Genomic DNA, 20,639 nt, shown 5'->3' on the forward strand with positions numbered 1-20,639 from the left:
GGGGTGGGGGTGGGGGGGTGGCTGGTCATACTGGCAAAACAACATCTGGATTTCTATTAATGATTGATTAACATCATCATGTCATCTGCTTGTAATAGAATCCATCACTTTTCTTTACCACCTAGCATGGTTAGCTTAGCCTGAACAATCAATATGTGTTTTACGCTTTTACGCTGTTGGGAAGGAAGCACATTTAGGTTGAAGGGTTAGATGCTTCCAGCCTGTATACTAAGCTAAGCGTTTCCCAAAATGTTAACTTACTACTATACTTCAAGCTCTCACTGTATTTGGGCTTAAATTATCCAGAAAGATTTCCTTTATTCGTTGAAGCAGTCTTGTTAAATTCTTTTTCATATACATATCTCAGAAAAGTGTCTTTAATCACAATGAAGAAAAATGTCCAAGTCTTTTAAAGGTACTTCAGCCACAGATGTTACATTCATTGATCATGTGACTGTAGCTGCTGCAATAAGTAGACAGGGTGGAGGATCAGACTTGAAACTGCTTTACAAGGGTAAAAAAAGAACATAACTGGAAATCAAACCAATATAACTTTGAAGTTGTAAAATTAAATGAAATTTTTAAGTTCAGGTAGGTTGACTCAGTTGAATAAATGAGATATGAATGGATAAAATAGACAAATTAGTCACTCATATTTGAATACAGAAACTATTTCTTGATGTGCTTTGCATCATTACTTTCTGTATTTGTGTATATGCTTTGGCACCATCTTTTTTGATAAAACATAAAGCCATTAAAGCTTGACGTGGACTCAGAGAGAGAGAGAGTTTGTGTGTATGAAGTTTGGCTGACTCCTGTAAGAGCCATACATTTTCAGGAGAGAGGAGCTGGTTTGATGAACGTGGGTGAAATAACAGAGAAAGAAGGAGAAAGACAGAGAATGAGAGAGTGTCAGAGTCAAGACATACACAAAAATAAACAGACAGAACTGCAGACTGAAAGAGACAGAAACAGAAAGATGGAAAAATAAAGAGAGCGAGAGAGAGAGAGAGGAGAGAGAAAGAGAGAGAGCGAGAGAGAGCGAGAGAGAGAGAGTCTGTAGCCAACAAGTGAGGTTTCTATTCTAATCTCGACCATCAGCCACTGTTCTCTTGCAGCCGGCCAAATCGATAGAGACACACGGCTCAGCAAGACATCTGGAAGCAGAGAACACAGCGGCACAAACAGGCTGAAACTTGCTGCTTCTCCAAAGACCAGTGGCCCTCGTGCTTCCCCTTCTGCACAGGAACACAACGCAACAAGTACAACACAAGAGAGAGGAAGAGACGCACAAAATGACTCTCCCTCTTCCTGCCACTGGCTTGTTTTCTCTTTGAAACTCCATCTCTAACCAGCTATTTCTCTAAATCTTCCCGTTTTTGTCTCTAATTTCGCGTAATCTATCGTATACACATGTACGCACGTGGTCATGCATCCACATAGACTGATTATAGGGCGAGGAGAAGCGAGCCAAAATATACATGGAGGTACAAGTCTGCACGATCACTCAAACAGTTCGGGCCTGATATGAATCCAAATGAAGAACACTCATTGTCCATTATACAAATTTAGAATTTGTGTGGGCGTGGTTGGAGGCAGCCATTTGGTTTGGCTGGGATCATTCTCATGCAGCTATAACAGTGCTGTAAAAATATTCACCATAGTCAGCACTATTGGCATGCACGTGAGTGATAGCCTGGCAATCAGACTCAACTGCCATTTTCACTGTATTATTCAGTCTGAAACCTGGTTTAAGTGAGCAGTTTTCTGTTTGGAAGAGGGGTTTATTTTGCCCTCAGTAGTGACTGACATGTCCATCCCATCTGCGTCTGTTTCAGTGGACACAGAGACTGAAGTCACTGTTGCTGGAGGAATTTCTTTTTTAAGCGTTTGGTAGAAATATGCTGAGTTGTTAAGAGTTGTTATTTCTGTATAAGTCGAATACATGTATGATGTCTATACTCTCAAACAGAAAGCTCTGATTGGTTCGGATGTTTTTACGTCTGGGGAATCAGCAGTAAGCGAACACAACACCAGACCTGCATGTATTCGAACTGCTGACAAAATCTGACATGTGGGCAGCGTTTCGAGGATCCAAAAAAACATTTTCAGTCAATCAGGATAATTGAGATGTTTAATAATCTTTAATTCGACAAAGTATCCCTCCAGCATCTTTGTGTGTGGGCAGATATAAACAAGGCTGATCAACAAAATAACCCACCCACGCTTGTGCATATAGGCTGAAACCTCAACAGATGAACCAAATGGAAAACATCAATATCATCAAAATGTCTGGGAGTTCCATATGTGCATATCTTGTACTGAAACCATACAGTATTCAAAGCCTTGAAAACATCTTGTTTGAATGGACAGATTGTGTCCAAGCATACAGTAAACTGGCTCCTTTAAAGCTGTTTCTGATTAGCGGTTTTCTCTTTTTAAAAGCTCAGAGATGTTATGTGTAATGCAATCTCCTGGCAGTGTCAAACTGCTACCTCAGTGCGTATGCTGTGGAAGACCCCAGACATGCAAACAAAGGAGTCTCTGTTCTGGCCGCATGCACCTTTTTAACAGGCACACATCATGTAAAGGCTTGGGTGGGCATATTAACGCAGTGTTAAAACTTGCATCAAGACTCCTTCTTTCTTTCTCCTTTGAGCATTTTCCTCAGAACCAAAGAATAAAAGTCCGACTCCAGTTCTTTTACACAAGATAAACAGATGAGAAATAGTAAAAAATATTATCGAGTTGCATCTTAACATGTTGTTTTACAAACACAGCCGGGGAATGCTGAGATAGAAATAAGGAACACATTCCAAAAAATTATATATATATATATATATATATATATATATATATATATATATATACATACACACATCAGAAAATTGCAGCATGTATTCAGCATATTCATGAGACAGTAATCACCATCTCAAATTGATGCAGAAAATGATTCCATATTTGAACCCTTTAATTTGTCTGATTCACTGTAACGTCAAAAGCAAACCATATGTAACAAAACACTGCACAGCTAATGCATACAATTAAATGCCAATTAAGAAATGATTGATTCACATGCACCACAAGCGTTCAGGGTTATGAATTTTGTATGATGCACAGAGAAAATGCAGACATTACTTGCATGTGGTGGCATTGAAGGTATTTACAGGTCAACCTCTTCACACCCTTCAAATTGCAAATTCATTTATGTTGGAAAGGAAAAAGTTGTGCATAAATATCAAGTCGTTCAAACTGTGAAAAATGGCTGTCATTAGTTCCCAGAGCCCAGTGTCATATCTTTGTATTGCTTGTTTTGGGGAACCAACAGTCCTTAACCCAAAGATATTAATTTATAATGGTGTAAAACAGAGACAAGCGGAAAGAGCGGAAAAAATGACCTGGACAATTAATTAATTATCGAAATAGTTGCTGATTCATTTTGAATTATTTTATCTCATTTGACTGATCGACTAATTGCTTCAGGTCTATATGTTCATATTTTTTAAAACAGTTTCAAGATTGAAATTTGTGCCCAACACTTAATGCAACCTTCAACTTAAGAACGAAGTCGCACATCCTTCCTCTTTCAAAATTTCAAATTAAATCTGCTGTATTAAAGGATCGGAAGCCGAACAGTGAACTCTGTGTTCTCTTCACAACTGGTGTGTAAGCTGCTATTTGACGGCACTGACAGAGCATCAACTGCAACTGACGTGTTTTGAAAAGCCCAAATTGCCTTATCCACTAAGACGGTATTTGTTGACACAACACTGCAAACCTGGAGTGGGTGTTGATGATTGACACATGACCGCTGCAGCGGAGAAACTACAAGGGCTGTGCATTTATCCCAATTAGCACACACCCATGTATGCATGCAAAGTGACACAATTAGGGCAGACCAGGATATGTGGTTAACAATGATGGAACTCATAGTCTGCGATATGTGCTATAAGTAGACAATAAGCTGCTAAAGCTCCCACTCGACCCCTTGTTATAGTCACTCTTATCCCAACATCAAAGGAATGAAAACCTTTTGGCTATAGGATGGCAGAGTGTGTTTGTGTGGCTTTATGAGAGTATGTATGTGTGTGTGTGTGTGTATTTATGTGCACATATGTTGTTATTCATCAGTCTTTGCAAGGGCCAATTTAAGTTTTACACCCTGAGAGTAAGCACATTTTTGGAAAGTTAGGACATTTTGGCTGCTCTTCACTTAAGACATGGTTTTAGGGTTAAATTATATAAGTGTATTCATTTTAAAGGGTCGGTTTATGCAAAATGGCAGAAGGTAGCTCCAGTAAAAACAATCACAAGGTAGGTGTTATCCAGAGTAATCAGAAAACCGTTTCTGGAAGCGAAAGTGTTTTTTTGCAGTGTGGATGAAATGACCCTTTAATGTTAGGATTGGGGTTAGGTGGTTGGAATTTATGTTGAGGGTCAAGGGCTAGGGAATGCATTATGTCAGTGTGGGCCCTCACAAGTATAGGACTATGAACATACTGTATGTGCTGGGAGTTTATGCATAGTTTGCATATGAGTGAAACAAATTGAAACTGAGGACGTCTACTCACACGTGCTTATAGTTTATAAATAACTTTGTGTTAGACAATGTGCCACTTCCGTTTACAGCATATGAGTTCGAGTGTGTGTGTGTTTTGGTGTGAGTCAGTGTGTGTGTGTGTGTGTGTCCTTGCCACCCTGGCCTTGTCCTGTGACTCTCTGACAGTATTTGGCGAGGCACTAATTGATGAGGAGCCTCCACCTCGTCGTGTTTTGTCAGAACATGAAGGCCTCGCTGCTGGACCGACAAATCCTGGAGCTCCAAATTCTGCCATATGTCCAGCCATGTGTTCCATGTACCAGCTGGGAGCACTCAGCATCGCGCCTGTCTAACTCACTGACTGTGTAACTTGGACTGTACTCCTGTCTGAGACCAGTAGGGGAGACCCGGGGATGGTTGTAACATGGGTCAGCTGTAACAATTTCAATTTCTCTTATTAGCAACGAGTTACGAATGATCTGATTCACCCTATACCTGCTCTATACCGCACAGATGATTTTAGAAGAAAACAACTAATTTTGAGATAAGTTTTTTTTTTTTTTACTTTATTTATTTTTGTAATAGCACTGCCTGCTTTGTAGTTAAACTCTTCAAACTTATATCATGTTTATTGAGAGTCTATGTAGATATCTTTCCTGCAATTTGTCAGTGCTAATGTTTTAGCTGTTAGCTGTGAGTTAAGCTAGTTCATGGCTACAAGAGTCTGGGTTAGTTGTAACAACAATATCAAGTTTTGTCATTTTATCCCAGTGTATGCTACAACTAAATTAAGCTAAACTGACTAAACCATACACTTTCTGTTTTTGTTGCAGAGATAACAGCTACACCATTTAATAGCAGACATGTGGAAATAGTTTGTATCATATTTTGAACACACTGGTTAAAAAGAGCTGCAAGATAAAGACAGAAATGTCAATGTTACAACCATACCTGGTCTTGCCTACTTCAATGAGTCTAGAACAGTGAAATGTTGCCCGCTAGTTTAGCTGTGAGCAACTTGTCTAGCTCAGCGGGTTCACATGGTACTAACACTGTAAGGGTGGATGGTTTAATCCCTCTGATGTTAAAGGTATATGTTACATTAATGTGCTTCAGATGAAAATCATCTATCAAACAGCACTTGTATTGTGGAGGTTAAAGGGATACTTTGGCTTATGAGGAATTAAATGTGTTTTCCTACTTAGTGAGAGAGGTCCATATTCATGGATGCCTTTTATTTAGAGTGATGCTGATCAGGGTGTGATCTAATGATATTTAAATCAGCTGATTGCTGTTATAAAAACTCAATTTTGCTCCAATAGCCATGTTATTTTCCAAAGGTTGAATTTAAATAAAGCTCCAGAGATCCAATCGTCTGACAAACTGCCAATTCTCTCATACATTTCAGACACCTGGTGAAACTGCCATAAATTCAACTGGCCATACAAACTCCATCATAGTGGATTGTAAAACTGGATTAGATGCTGTGTGGCAAAAGAGCTGTACGAAACTGATTCTAATATACTGACTTAATCTGTGGATTTGTGAAAGTGATACATTAAAAATACAAGACTAAGAGTCTACAGACGTGTTAGCAGCTCTGTGAGGCTGTACTTAGGCTCAGTGGTGTTTTCAGCTAAATGCACAGGACAGCATGCTAACCTGCTGATGTGTAGCATGTATGTTTAGCATGTTTGCCTTCTTAGTTTGACATGTTAGCGTGCTAAAATTTTAAATCAAAGTGCAGTATAAATAAAGTGGCGCTAAGAACCAAAATGTCAACCTTTTGGTGGCACTACAGCCAAAGTCAGGGCATCACCAAAGTCTGTAGGCTTCATCCTCTGGGGACCATGAATGTCAATGTCAAGGCAATCCATGTGGACTGACAGACAAACTGACTGACCTAAATACAAACTGACAGGACAACATTGCCATCCCTTGAGCCATGCTGCTAGCGTGGCTAAAACCATTTTTTTCTGTCAGTCCTACATGTCTAACCAATGTAAGGCTAGAAAGTCACAGCCTCGGTAGCCTGAGTGGTGGAACCTGAGCAACCGTGATGGATCAGGTAGTGAAAGCACGTTTCAATTATGTGAATTTTTTTCCTTACAATTGCAAACCACTAACTTAGCCATTTGTGGCAATTATAAGATCAATAAAGTTTTGTGCGTGCGTTGAAATGAGACATTAGCCGGCGATAGTTCCACTCTATTATTTGGTGGTTAATGGATACTTCTTTCTGTAGCTCCTCACATATTTACCAATGTAAGGAAAGACAACATAGCACTTGATGGATGGTTTTTAAATTTGAATTGATTATATTATAATTCAAAGATTCATATAGTGACTAATTTCACATGTGAAACATCCAGTACAGCTCATATGCACCCACTGCAGCAGAAATATTGGTCCCAACATTGGTAATCTGACATTTCATACCTACAACAGTTAATAATGACATGACCACGCTCCACTATGACTGTCACATTTGGCCATGTGACAGGTTTAACTGGCACTGTCTCCATTTACAACCAACACCAGTTTCAGTTAATGTTTACCTTTACCAGCGATTTTCCAACTCTTACCACAATGTATAATTCTGTTAACGAATGCAGTTAAATGCTGACACTTGAAATACAGAAGCTAATAACATGACACACAATCACATTTATTCATATACTGTAAGTCTGTGGGGTTTATAGGAGAAGATGTGGACTGGCTTACCTGGTTTGGTGACCGAAACTCTTGGTTATTGTCATTCATGTACATGTTGTCACCATCAAACTGTAGACAGAAACAGAAAGGAGAAATAAGTATTTTATGCAAAAGGAGGTTGGAAAAAAATTTGGTGTCGGGGAGGAGGTGCGAAGAGGAAAAGCTCTTTACGGGTGGCCTGAAGTGTGAGACTAATGACTTTGTCACTTTGGTTAAACCTCGTGGTGGCATGGCAGCGTGGGTAATTACTGTTCGTCAGCGGGCCGGTAATTAGGCTACATGAGCAAAGTGACGAGAGATGGGCTTTTCCCTGTGGGCTCTGCTCTGTGTGTGTGAATGTGTGTGTGAGAGAGAGAGAGGGAGTGAGAGAGAAAGAGAGAGAGAGAATGAATGTGAATGAATCTACAACGGAGTACAGTAGTAAAGGCTGTGTGTGCCTGTCTTTGAAGTTGTAGATCCAGTGTGTGTGTGTGTGTGTGTGTGTGTGTATGTGTGTGTGTGTGTGCTGTGTCTTCAGGACTGAGCTAATCAGGCATTGAAAGATCACTTGCTGCAGGTGCCAAAACACAGTTTGACACGGGGTTAGGATTCATGTAACAACAAATGACCCCTTGACCCCCTTGTGCGCTGGGAAACGACTCCAGGTCACCAGTTGAGCGCTACATGCAACATGCTAGCTCTGATGACTAGTGTGTTGGTAAGCTAAATCCCAGAGGAATCCCCTACTGAGATGAGCTTTGAGTGGACTACAAATGAAAAAAAAAAACAACAGAGATTCTGTTTCTACTGTAGCTCCAGAGAAAATGAGATATTGGCTAACTAACAGCTCAGTCACTAAACCTGTGCAATGTCAAGGTGACTGAGAAATTGCTACCACGTTAAGAGGAGCTGTATTGTGAAATGCCCTTGGCTTCCAAAGGCATCAAGCTTTGTCATACCATGCTTGAACCAAATGGAACAAACCTTGACTGGACTGGATAATAACACTCATGAACACACACACACACGCACACACACAAACACATAGACAACGCAACGTGTCAAATAAAGCCTCCTTTTTGTTTGTCGAATGAGGTCATTCTTTGTGATATCAATGCACTGAAAACTCGGGAACAGACAGCAGACACAACATGATCAAACAAGACAGCATTCCACGTCAAATTCCTCAGATGTGAAGATATGGTGGGGTGGGTGGGCTTTTCATTTGGGGTGATCTGCTTCGTGCCTGTAGAGGAAGCAACCAAAGGCTTGACAGATAAACACACGCTGGATGTGAGTGAACACAAAGTGGATCATAAGATATACCTGCTCAAAACAATGCCCAACTAGGGAGACTAATGGACGGAAATGGACAGGATTCCTGGGGGTGAAATCTAATATCTACACTGGTAGACAGGAAAAAGTCGAAGTAGCTAAATGAGCATGTGAGTGGTGAGAAAGAGAAATTACTGTACATTATTGCAGGAGGAAGGACGGGGGAATGAGCGCCTGCCTTGGGGCAACGGTTGGTTAACAGTGCATATCATGGAAGCCCTTGTGAGGATTCACTTGGTTATTCTAATGATTACATTTACATTCAAACTCATGCGCAAACACGAAGCTGAGACATGTGCTGCATATACACTGCATTTAAGCCTCATTCACACCTCACATGATTAAACCAAGCGCGAGCCACGAACCAGCACTAAAACCTACATGTTTATTTATAGTGAAATTGAATGCTGACTAATTGTTCAACGCTATATTCTGGAGAAAAAGACGATAACTTGCTTAATGAAGCATGGCAGCATCTATCACCTGACTAATCTGCAGTGAGAAGTGACTGTAGCTCACAGAGAGGGCCGAAGTGATGTTGACCTTGGTGACATATCTGTAATAAACTCTTTGCTCCTCACATGAAAGCCTCTTGTCCTCTCCTAACTGAGCAATTTCATTCCATTGAAATCCACTTCGATATCACCGGTGACGTAAAGCCATTGTGAGAGCTTCTTTAGGATAAGATTCTCCCGGGTGAAAAGAGAGTACAGTCACTGAATAACGCCATTTTTAGCCACAAAACACTGCCAGATCTTAGCTCATTTCCAATACTGAATTTTTTGAGTGCAAAGCCTTATTATGTTTCTTTCAGCTCTGCAGGAAGAAATGAAGTCAGACAATGCTCGTTTTCACCAATTACATCTGTAATATAATATTCACCATAAAGGCCAAAGACAGCCTAGAAAGGTCAGCCATTTTGTGCTTCAACATGGCTGCCCATATATTGCAATGTAAAGCTGTTTTCCCCTGCTCTTCTCTCGATAGCTCTCCTTTGCACTGCCTCGCTCTCCCACTTAAAATGCCAATTTATCCTCGGCTCAATGCTATCAGCTCTGCCATTACTCCACATTTACTGCAGAAATCATCTTCTCTCTCTCTGTTGTTCCCTTTCTCTTCATTTTCTCGCTCTTACTATTTTCTCTCACTCTCTCTCCACCTCTCCTTCTCTTCTCACTCTTTCTCACCCCCACCTCGCTTCTTTCTCTCTCCTCTGCTCCCTTTCCCATGTTCTCATCGTCCCCACCTCTCTCCATGTTACAACCGCCCTCTACTTCTCTATCTCCCTCCCTACCCATCTTTCCCCCTCTTCCCTCTCTTTCTTTACTGGGCCTTGGCATCGCTTTCTCATCGGCAGTCTAATTGGGCATTCTGCCTGAGACAAGGGCCTCATTAAGCAGTAATTACACACATGTTGTTTTCGGCAAACATCTCTATTTGGATTGCTTTGCATGGTAATTGTTCAGCAGGGACCACTGCTCGCGATGTTTCCCTCCGTGACACACGTGGTGCTGTGAGAGAGGAGTAAAAACATGGAGAGGGAGGATGGAAGAGAGAAGGAGGGGTAGAGAGAAAGGGAGGGAGGTGGAAGAGAGGCAAATTGAGAAATGAAGAATGCATCCATGAGAGAAGAGGGATGAGAGTAACACAGAGGCAGAAAGAAGAGCTCAAAGGATGAAAGGCATGCTGAGGTAGTAAATAGAAGAAGACAATGAATAAATGACAAAGAAAGAGGTGGACCAATTCAGTATGAGAAGTAAATGAGGTTGAGAGAGAATGAAAAAGCCCAGAAAAAGACCCAGAGAGTGAGTGTATGAGGGAGAAGAGTGAGAAAGTAAAGACAGTGACAGAGAGAGACAGGGAGAGAGAGACTGAGTCCCAGAACTAGGTCATGCCTTGCAATCATCGACAAAGCTGAGCGTTTCAAAAATAATGAAGCCACAAGGTGGAAGTAATGCTAACTAGCATATCCAGGGAAAACATGTAATATTTACACAGTGCTAATGGTGCAATACAATGCTCGGATCTTTTCATCTTTGCAGTGCGTCGGTGAGACGGTTGATGGCGGGATTGGAGGCAAAATTACAGACTCCATTGAAGATTGTTTTTGATTGATGGACACTTCATATAAGCTCCTCATAAAGCCTTCAAGGCAACATCTGTTTGTGAAGGGGGTGGGGTGGAGATAAACTGCTTGTTTGCCTGTGTAATGTAATAACTGTCCAGTCATTAGAGAGAAAGATGATCTGGTAATGATGAAAAAAAAAATATTTTTTGAAAGCAAAGAAACCAATTATGTAGAAAACGAAATAACTTAGATGACGTGATCTAATGACACGCACAAACACTGAATCACACTGTGGCTGATATACTGTCTTTATGTGTTTCCTAACATAATAACTACAATTCAAAAGTTTATTTACACGATAGGGTGGAAAGTAACAAGTACATTTCCTCAAGAACATGTACTTTAAGAAAGTTTGCTTTTACTTTAAGAACAGGTCTGTTTTCTTACTGTAATTTTTACTTCAGCACATGCATTTATCAGCTACTTCCTTTGATGCAGATTCAGATTTTGCTTGCTTGCACTATTATAAATTAATCTACTCAGCAGTATAAAAAAGTAGCGCACAGCATTGACCTTAGAAGTCAATATCTTAATATTAACAATAGAATGAGATAGATACAACATCCTCTGAAAAGGGGCTTTTCCTTTAGTTACAGTTTTTACAACATGTTTACATTAAACAAACTGAGTTCTACTACCATGTCATATATCACACTAGAGCACATGTAGTATGGTACATGATATGACAAGTTGTAGTTGAGTACTCAATCAACATTCAAGTAGATCACTGTAACATCTGTAAAAAAAAAAAAAAAAAAAAGCATACAGTATCAGAGTAAAGGACAACCACAACAAACTTTTATAACTTTTCAATGTATAAAAGAGAATCTATAAGCAGAATGTCTAATACTTGTGACTTTAAAAGCCTTTGCCAGTACACCAAGTCTCTAAAAATAATTCTCTCACCGAGCGGAATTAATAAGCCCAGAACAGTACACAGCCATTCTGTGAAGAAAGGGGTGTGGTGGTGGTGGTAGTGGTGGTGGAGGTGTGGGGGGGTGGGGGTGGGCTCATGCAATATGTATGCCTGTTTGAGCGCCCTTCTTCCTCATCTTCCCCCTCTTCTCTTTATTTCTCTCTTTACATCTCTCTCTCCCTCTCCCTCGTCCTCTGTTCAATTAAGCTGTAGGAGCGACCTAACAAACCTGAACCTGAGACAATGTGCCACTGAATTTTGATGCTGCCGAACTTGTCACGGCGGGTTCAAAGCCAGACGAGAGGATGAGACTGACAGACAGACAGACAGGCAGATAGACAGACAGACAAACAGACAGAGGAGTGAAAGACAAAGAGGGTGAGAGGCAAGAGAGGGTGGCAAAGAAAGAAAGAAAGAAAGAAAGAAAGAAAGAAAGAAATACACAGCTACAGTAGATAGATTCCCAGAGTTGCATGGGAGGAAGAGAGAAAGAGGGAGAGAGGAGAGACTATAGTAACAATTCTGGTGTTGCACCACGCCCCAAGCAAACAATGAACATGGGCAAACAATGAACATGACACACACACTCACACACACACACACACACACACACACACACACACACACACACACAAACACACACAAAAACACACACAGACACACACACACACATACAAAAACACACACACACACACACAAAGCCCATAAAAAGCACAGCCTGTGGCCATGGCGACACATGCTCTGTTGTCGTTAGATAAGGGAAACAGGGCCTCTTCCTGGGTGTGAGAGTTTGATCCTGCACACACACACACACACACACACACACACACACACACACACTGCGCACACACACTACATGTGCACACTCAGCTGCAGCAGCACTGGGGTCACATCCACCAACACCCAGCATCTTATGTATCCTCACCTTTATCAACATGCATGGTTCATTTTCATATGCAAAACCCGGGCCATGTTTACTTGGACACACTGTGCTCCGGTCAGTGGACCTCATAGACGATCAGATACCGACAAGATACACGGAGCAGCTTCCTGTATCTCTCTGTGGGATTTTGATGGAATTCTGTCGGGAATTCACTGGCCTCGTGCCATCCTAGAAAGTATTTACTAGTTAGAGGCATTGGAAACATGAATCTGTGTGGTGCTGCGTTTCCTCTAAGGTCTGTTTCAAAAGCGTTAACAAACAATCTGCATTACCTCTGCAGCTGCTGATGTTAAAGAAACATTCTGTTAGAAATATTTTCTTATATTGTCAGTGATGGTGCGATCCATCAGCTCACATCTAATGAGCATCAGCTCTGTTTGTTGTGATTCGGTCTGAAGCATTCCACAGAGAAACAATAGAAACACACAAACACACAGCGCCCTTCCTATCAGCAACAGCTTGAAAAAAAAAAAGAAGCTATTTCACAAAAGGCATAATACAGGTTCCAACCGCTTCCGGCTCCACCTATACCTTGTGACGTGTAAAAATGTAAAAGGCAGGCTGAAGCTCTCATTCATCCACTTTCTGTTGCACTGGAGCAACCACAAAACAGAACCAACAGTCAACAGTAGAGATGGTGAGAGATGGGAGGAGAGATTTAGGAGAAAGGCTGTGTGTGTGTGTGTGTGTGTGTGTGTGTGTGTGTGTGTGTGAGTGTGTGTGTGCGGAGGCTAGGTGGGGTGGTGCCAAATTAGGTTTTGTTTCCACTGTGAACTCGGGTTCATTGTGAGTTAGTAGATTCAGGGCAAGATAACAATCTAAATGTTGACCCACATCAGGGCACAAGTTTTAACAGCAACAGCAATCACTTTAAGAATGTTTTTAAAAATTTGTTTTTCTATTTTTATTTTTATTTCCCAGTCTCAATTAGATTTTGATTTATCTATCATTAAAATATATATTTTTTTTAAATAGTAATTTCTAATAATGGGATAATTTGTTCCAAATGCAGTCAAGACAAACAAAGAACCAATACTGTAATAATCCAGACACTGTGTTAAGCTTATTATAACTTCATATTGTTGTTGCAAATGGCAGAAACAAAAAAAAAATGGCCTGAAAAGTTAAAACCCAAACACAGAAATCATAGTAAACAGCAGACAGCAGACTCATGTTTACCAACCTGCCAAGTCTGTGATTGTTTCATACCAAACGACACTGTGCCAAATGAAAGAATTCCAAGAACCAATAGTTGGTTATTGTGATAAAGCGTAAAAAGACTGGGATAAGGGGAAATACTCGACTATGGTCTGGCAAACCTCAACTTCAAACTGCATTACGCATTGTTGACAGAGCGCCGCCCGGCAATGACGATAGTGGAGTTGGTGATGAGTGATGGTGAATCTGAAACAGTATTTATAGTTTAAAGTTGTCAAAAGTCTTGAATTGAAATCAAAGCATCTTCATTGGACAAAATTAACATCAGTTGATATTATATTTAAATTAAGTCAGTAAGTGTTTACTAATTTGTGAGGCAGAAAAAATTGCACCCAAGGCAGATTAAGACATCAGGTCCTTTTTCAAAAAGAACTCAAGTGTAAGTAACAGTTGAGCTCAGCTAATAAGAATCTTTAATCAATCCAAACAGCCATCTTCCTTGAAATTATTTGGAGAAATATTTACTTTTTAATGCTCCCTCCTACTTTCCATAAGTGGATGAAGAGCAGAGTTCTTACTGCTTATGGCTCATTAAAATATGAACACTAATCATAAAGTAAATTAGCCATAGCTTGTCCAACTTAATGTCATGCATAATTTTATTCTGAAAATCCTGTCAGCAACATCCTGACCAACACAGGTGAGCTGCAGGCTGTCAGGTGAGCTCTGATGTCTTATTGTGAAAGATCTTGCCCTAAGTTCAGGAGCTGAATAAAGAATAATACGTTAATAATATGTTTTATGATATAATTTAAAGATAAGTTTGAGCATTAATGTGGCTCTGTGATGAAACTCATGAGCAGTGTTTCAAATAGTTGGTTCTAGCAGAGAAGCTCAGTACCTATAGGGTTTTATACATCCATTTTCTTAACATTTGCATTTTGTAACTTTTAACATCAAGATAAGGTCAAGATGTCCATTAATTAATAAAAATATAAAATATCTGTTTAAAATAAAAAAAAATATCATGATACAAGTCTAATTTCAGCCGAGTTATATCAGCAAACACATATTTTTTGTAGTCAGGCTCTTTATGTACATATGTGAGCAAGTGAATGAGAAAAGAGAGAACATGTGTGCATATTATTTTGGCCATCTGACAAAAATGTCCTGACCAAAGATAAAACCCAATCTACGCCCTTGATGCAAGATTTGGATTTCATTAGGGCAAATTTCTCACCCTGTCTCAACTTTTCTATTTTCAGAACCGAATGGCAGACAGACAAAGTTAGCGGCTAGTTGGTGAACACAGTGGAGCATTCAGCAGCTAAAGAGCCAGCTATTTCCCTCCATAGTTGTCAGAGACTAAAACAGAGCTAAAAGGAGAGTGAATATTAGACTTAATATTCATCAGGTGGCCAGAAACATGACTCCAAATGAATGTTATTGTTGCTTATATCTGTTGGAATAGGTGTAATTGGGCAACTGTTCGCTAACAAGCTGAGGTTTTAGTCTGTTTCTGCTGTCCGAGCAAAAAATATGTTATTGCAGGATTAAGTTCAACAGTCAAATAAACTTTTGTATAAAATCGAAGTGCAGCTTTAGGTAAAAGCGTCTCTGCCTGTTGGACTTGTTGGATAAAACATGGCTGCACTGTAAAGCGGTACAGGTAAGTCAACATATACTTTTATTGTATGTCATGTAATCGGTCTGTTTCTACAATAACTAGAACAGTGTGCAAACGAGGTCAAAACCACGTAGTGCACCACGTGTGAGTGTATGTGCAAAGTTATAACAGAAAAAGAATATGTCAGACCAAAGTGCCACCCACACGGCCTCCCTCATCCTGCCATGGTGGCCTTCAACGGCCTGCCTGCTAACCATTGGTGTGAAACACCTTCTTAGCATCAAGCACACTAGAATCACATGCAATTAGGAGCTAGCCCCAGCGGGTGCAATGGGGCTATTCTTAACAACATAGGTGCTTCTAGGAGGAAAGTAGTTATCCCACCAGTCTACCTGACACATTCTGTCTGAGGTGACAATGTGTGTGTGTGTGTGTGTGTGTGTGTGTGTGTGTGTGTGTGTGTGTATCTGCTCATTTATGTGTCTGCGTGTACAGCACGTGTGTCTGTACAGTATGTGCATGTCTCTACGTGAGTCTATGTCAGTCAGGTTTCTCTGGCAGCAGGAGAGGATGCAGAGTACAAGCCACTTTTAACTGACTGGGGTGAACAGCAATGAGAGAAGATAAAGGGCAGAGTGAATGTCACATTACCCCAGCCCTTTGCCTCTGCTCACCGCAGCATCAGATAACTGCAGCAGGAAAAAAAAGTCTGGTTTCCTCTAGCATATAATTGGTTATCTTATTGCAATCTACTGCTCTCTTGCCTCTGCACAGAATAAAGTATGAAAGAGCAAAGGGAGGAGAAGAAAAATAAGCTGAAGTTTGACTGTTCTGGCAGCGACTAAAATAAATCATTACAAGCACACATCAATACACATAAATATATTTCCATGGGTGGGTTCTTTGTTTGGAGAAACACAAAAGGTTTTGGCTGTATGTTGCTATGGGGGTCCTTTATACACCAACATGGCATGGACAGTACAGAACATACAGTTATACAAGGTGTGAAGGAAGTGTTGTAATTGGTGAACTACTGATGCTGATAATCAGGTTGCGGTGTGTTCACTTTCAAACAGTAAATAATTTTAGCACTAGTAACCCATGCAGAAATATCAACACAAAAACACAGTTAATGTCTCACCGTCCAATAGATTATCCATGTAGTTTTAACAAAAGATATGAAATTCACAGGAAGCAACATTGCAACATGTTGTTCTGATAACAGGGTGCATGAAGACAGATCTGTGTTATATTTTGGGCATAACTCTTAATATCAGACTTTAATATGTCTAAGGTGCTTTAAGATTCAGACGAGGATTCCCACGCAGAGTGACCTGACTGTAACAACTACAGGGCGTATTTCGCACCTTTGTATGTTTTCACACATATGTTACTGCAGTTAAGAAACTCCTGAAATCATGTGTCATTTACAATAAGTTTGTCTGTTTTTGATGACAAGTACATGCAATATTACTATATACATGAATTTTTCTAATGAGTTCAAATGTGTGTGTGTGTAAAACATGGTGTGCATGTGTGTCTTCTTGCAGGGAGTAAATATGTCTAAATTGTAGATATCCTCAATTTGGAGCCCCTAAATACCACTGGGCCCAGGTCAGTACCTTGTGGTACACCTTTCCAAATCAATGAGCAAGAACAAACAGAGGTTCAACAGAGAAGGTTTAGGAAATTGGGGGCTTGGCTACTGTATCTCACCACAGCAGTGGGCAGTCTTTTCCTAGCTGGATTGATGCCTGGAGGGGGGGCAGTGTGGAGCCTAACCGCTCGTTCACCCACACTGTACCGGGCCTGTGGTTAGAGAGAAAGACAGCAGGGAGAGAAAGAGAAGAGACAGAGAAGACAAAGGTGGGGAAGGAAACGAGATGGCGGGGCTTTAGTTTGCGAGGTACAAGCAGGGCATTTGTAAAGGAACATGTCAAGGGCCCCCCCTCCCTCGTGAACCTTTCCCTCCTTCTCCCTTCCTCAGATTGCTCTCCTCTTCCCTTCATGCCCCGCACACGCGTGCAGGGGGAGGAGTAATGACATGAGACTTACACAGTGACTCTACGCAGCGCCATGCTAGGGGAAGAATGGAGGTTAATGAGCTGACATCGCCTCCACCCTGAACACGCCTCCTCCCCATGCCCACCTCCCTTCTCTCTTACACACACTGACAAGCATATACACAAACCCCCTACAAGAACGTGGGGCTGAAAGCTGGCATAGAGCCAAGGATCTGGAGTCTACAGGAGTATCATGGAGCAACGAGTGGATTTCCTCTTTCTTCATGTACAGAGCAGCTTTGGGTTATGAACAACTGTCAGAGTAATCTAATATAACATACATTATAAATATGACTTGCAAACATCAGCTAATATAATCAAGAGTGCATTACATGGTAAATGTCAATAAAACCAGACAGCAGACTTTTTGGATAGTTGAAAAATGTGTCTGACAAGGATATAGTTTGGCCTGAGGGTGGCGCCATGTTGCTATCTAAATCAAAAGGGTTCAACCCTTCACACACTAGCAATTTTTGGACATTTAATTTGCTACGACTGATTTAGGGCTGTGCGATATAACGATATATATCATGTGATGATAGGAAAAAGTCTATGATTTCATACTATGCTCTATCGTTGATTTCGTTTTGTCACAAACGACACTTTTTACTATGATGTATTTGCGTCATTTGGACGATTCTTTGCACTCTTCCACACGGATGCAGGCAGGAAATTTGCATGAAACCAAAACAAACAAACATCAAGGAGAGCGAATGTGACACAGAGCAGGGTAATTCCAAACAGGAGAGGGACTCGACCAGGCGAGACATGTAGCTCGTACTTAAAAGAGGGGCTACTTCTGCAGCATGGATGTGAAAACTGTACTTTGCAAATTATGCCACAATGCACACAACTATCATTTATTTAACGGGTATATAATTCAAATGTAATAAGAAATAGGCCTTTCTATGTGATCATTTATATAAACAATTAATTCACTGAATTTACATAAAAGGTGCTATATCATGATTGATATCGCTATCTGAAATGACCCTTATCGTGATATGCAATTTTGGTGATATTGCATAGCCCTAGGCTAACTGATTTTTTTTTGGAGAAGTGGAACTATTAGTGGCACTAGATGATAAATCAGAATCACCAAAAGCATTAGAATTCATTCCTCTGGGGACCATGAATATGTGTATCCATTTAATATTTCACAATGGGCCAACTTGTTTTTCAAAAAGGAAAAAGATGGGTGGACCAACTGAAACTGTCGCCCCTATGGTGAAGTTACTAGCATGTCTAAAACACAAGTGTTAGCATTTGACCAAACACTACAAAAGTATACACAACTTTTGACTTGTTAAGGACAAACACCTCTTGTACCCAGACCGCAGAGCACACAGATCATGCTGCTAAAGTGCATGCATTGCTGTGAATAACCAATCAAACCGTCAGATGCCCCCCCATTTCTTGGTTGTCACGTGGTGGTGTGTGGGTGTACAAGATGTTAAATAAAACTGCAGTGGCCTTTTAGTTGCATCACAGGAAAACCAACATGTAAATGTAGTAAATTTTAACATATAAGAGCCCATCTGAGCTGACGCATGCACAGACATAAATAAAAGATAGAAAACTAGTTCAATACACTTTAACAAAGCCAAGTGACATTTGCATGAACCTATCTGAGGTTAAATTAACAGATGCAGGTGGACTCAAGGCTGACATGAGACATATTCATTGTTTGACTCACTACACTACATCTATATAGACTCACTAAGCACTTTATTAGGAACACCATGCTAGTACTGAGGGCTTCCCTTTGCTCTCAAAACAGCCTCTATTCTTGACATGGATTCCACAAGAATTTGGAAACATTCCTCTGAGATTCTGCTCCATGTTGACATGATTGCATCATAATTTCTGCAGATTTGTCCGCTGCACACGCATGCTGTGAAACCCCCATTCTACCACATCCCGAAGGTGTTGTACTGGATTCAGATCTGGTGACTGGGGAGGCCACTGAAGTTCACTGAACACACTGTAATGCTCATGAAGCCAGTTTGATACGACTTTTGCCGCCTTGTGACATGGAGCATTATCCTGCTGGAAGCAGCCTGATAGACTGTGGCATTCAAACCATGATTAATTGGTATTAGACGACTCAAAGTGTGCCAAGAGAACATTCCACTCACCATTACACCGCCACCGTCACCAGCCTGGACTGTTGACACATATGCTACACAAGGCAGGTTGACTCCATGACCCTACTATCTACCTGTTGTAGCGCTTCAGCCTCAAGATTTATCACGTTGTGCATTCTGAGATGCGTTTCCGCTCACCACAGTTGTAAAGAGTGGTTATCTGAGTGACCAGAGCCTTTCTGTCAGTTCCAACCAGTCTGCCATTTCTCCTTTCACCTCTCTCATCAACAAAGTGTTTCCATCCACAGAGATGCTGCCCACTGGATATTTTTTGTTTTTCACACCATTCTGCGTAAACTCTAGAGACTGTTGTATGAGAAAATCCCAGAAAAGCAGCAGGTTCAGAAACACAGACCAGCTCGTCTGGTACCAACAATCATCCTGCTGTAATAGCTGATGTGCGTTAATTACCCCAAATAAAATGAGTAAAAAATGTAAAAAGCACGAGGGTAAAATCACATCTTTCATGAAATAAAAGAACATTACCAAAAGCAGAAATAGAATTGATAATGGTGCAGAAAAACACTTTCACAGAGCTTGAAAACAATGGAAGACGGTTGGTTAGTCATTAGCGCCTATTGTGAATCTTTCGGGTGAGTAATTTGTGGGAAGGCTTGTTCATTTTTAATATTCTTAAACTGAAGAGCCCTAAGAACACAAACTCTATAAAATAATAACAGGCATTTCACCTTAGCACTATCTGAGCCTCTCAATTATTTACCACTAATGAATTGCCTCGGGCAATATTCTTCCTAAGTACAATATCAACCATCCCAGTGAGGCCGAATCAGCTCGCGCAAATACTTAAATACATTTACTCAATTATGCTCACTGTCCCTAATATGAAAGAGACAAGGATGTGCGAGCTTTCTTCTTCCCGCCGTTCCACATGCTCAGACTCAGCCTTGATAGTTCAAGAAAATCCTCAAATTCACAACTCTTAAGATGATTAATTGATAAAACATTTTCATTGAAAAAGCAGTGACTTTTCTTCTGTTTTTGCATCCGTGGGGTGGGAGGATACAATAAAAGGATGTTTGCTGTTGTAGTGGCGTCTTGTCTCAGTAACATAACAGTGTTGCCGGCCA

The 20,639-nt window shown here is 40.6% G+C and overlaps 1 protein-coding gene across 2 annotated transcripts in view; it reads right to left on the reverse strand.

The window, feature by feature from the left end:
- LOC111670582 (TOX high mobility group box family member 2-like) overlaps positions 1-20,639 on the reverse strand; it is a 78,047-nt gene that overhangs the window by 32,167 nt on the left and 25,241 nt on the right. Inside the window, exons 2-3 of one of the 2 annotated variants that reach the window (XM_023427348.2) lie at positions 17,058-17,150; positions 7,265-7,324 (exon numbers count right to left, since the gene is read on the reverse strand). In XM_023427348.2, the coding sequence (XP_023283116.1) occupies positions 7,265-7,324; positions 17,058-17,150 (153 nt within the window). The remainder of the gene's footprint in view (positions 1-7,264; positions 7,325-17,057; positions 17,151-20,639) is intronic. The other variant, XM_023427349.2, reaches the window with a different exon arrangement.

This window comes from Seriola lalandi, unplaced genomic scaffold (genome assembly GCF_002814215.2).
Source record: "Seriola lalandi dorsalis isolate HSWRI2012SDOR001 ecotype SW California unplaced genomic scaffold, Sedor1 jcf7180002054861, whole genome shotgun sequence".
Lineage (NCBI taxonomy): Eukaryota > Metazoa > Chordata > Actinopteri > Carangiformes > Carangidae > Seriola > Seriola lalandi.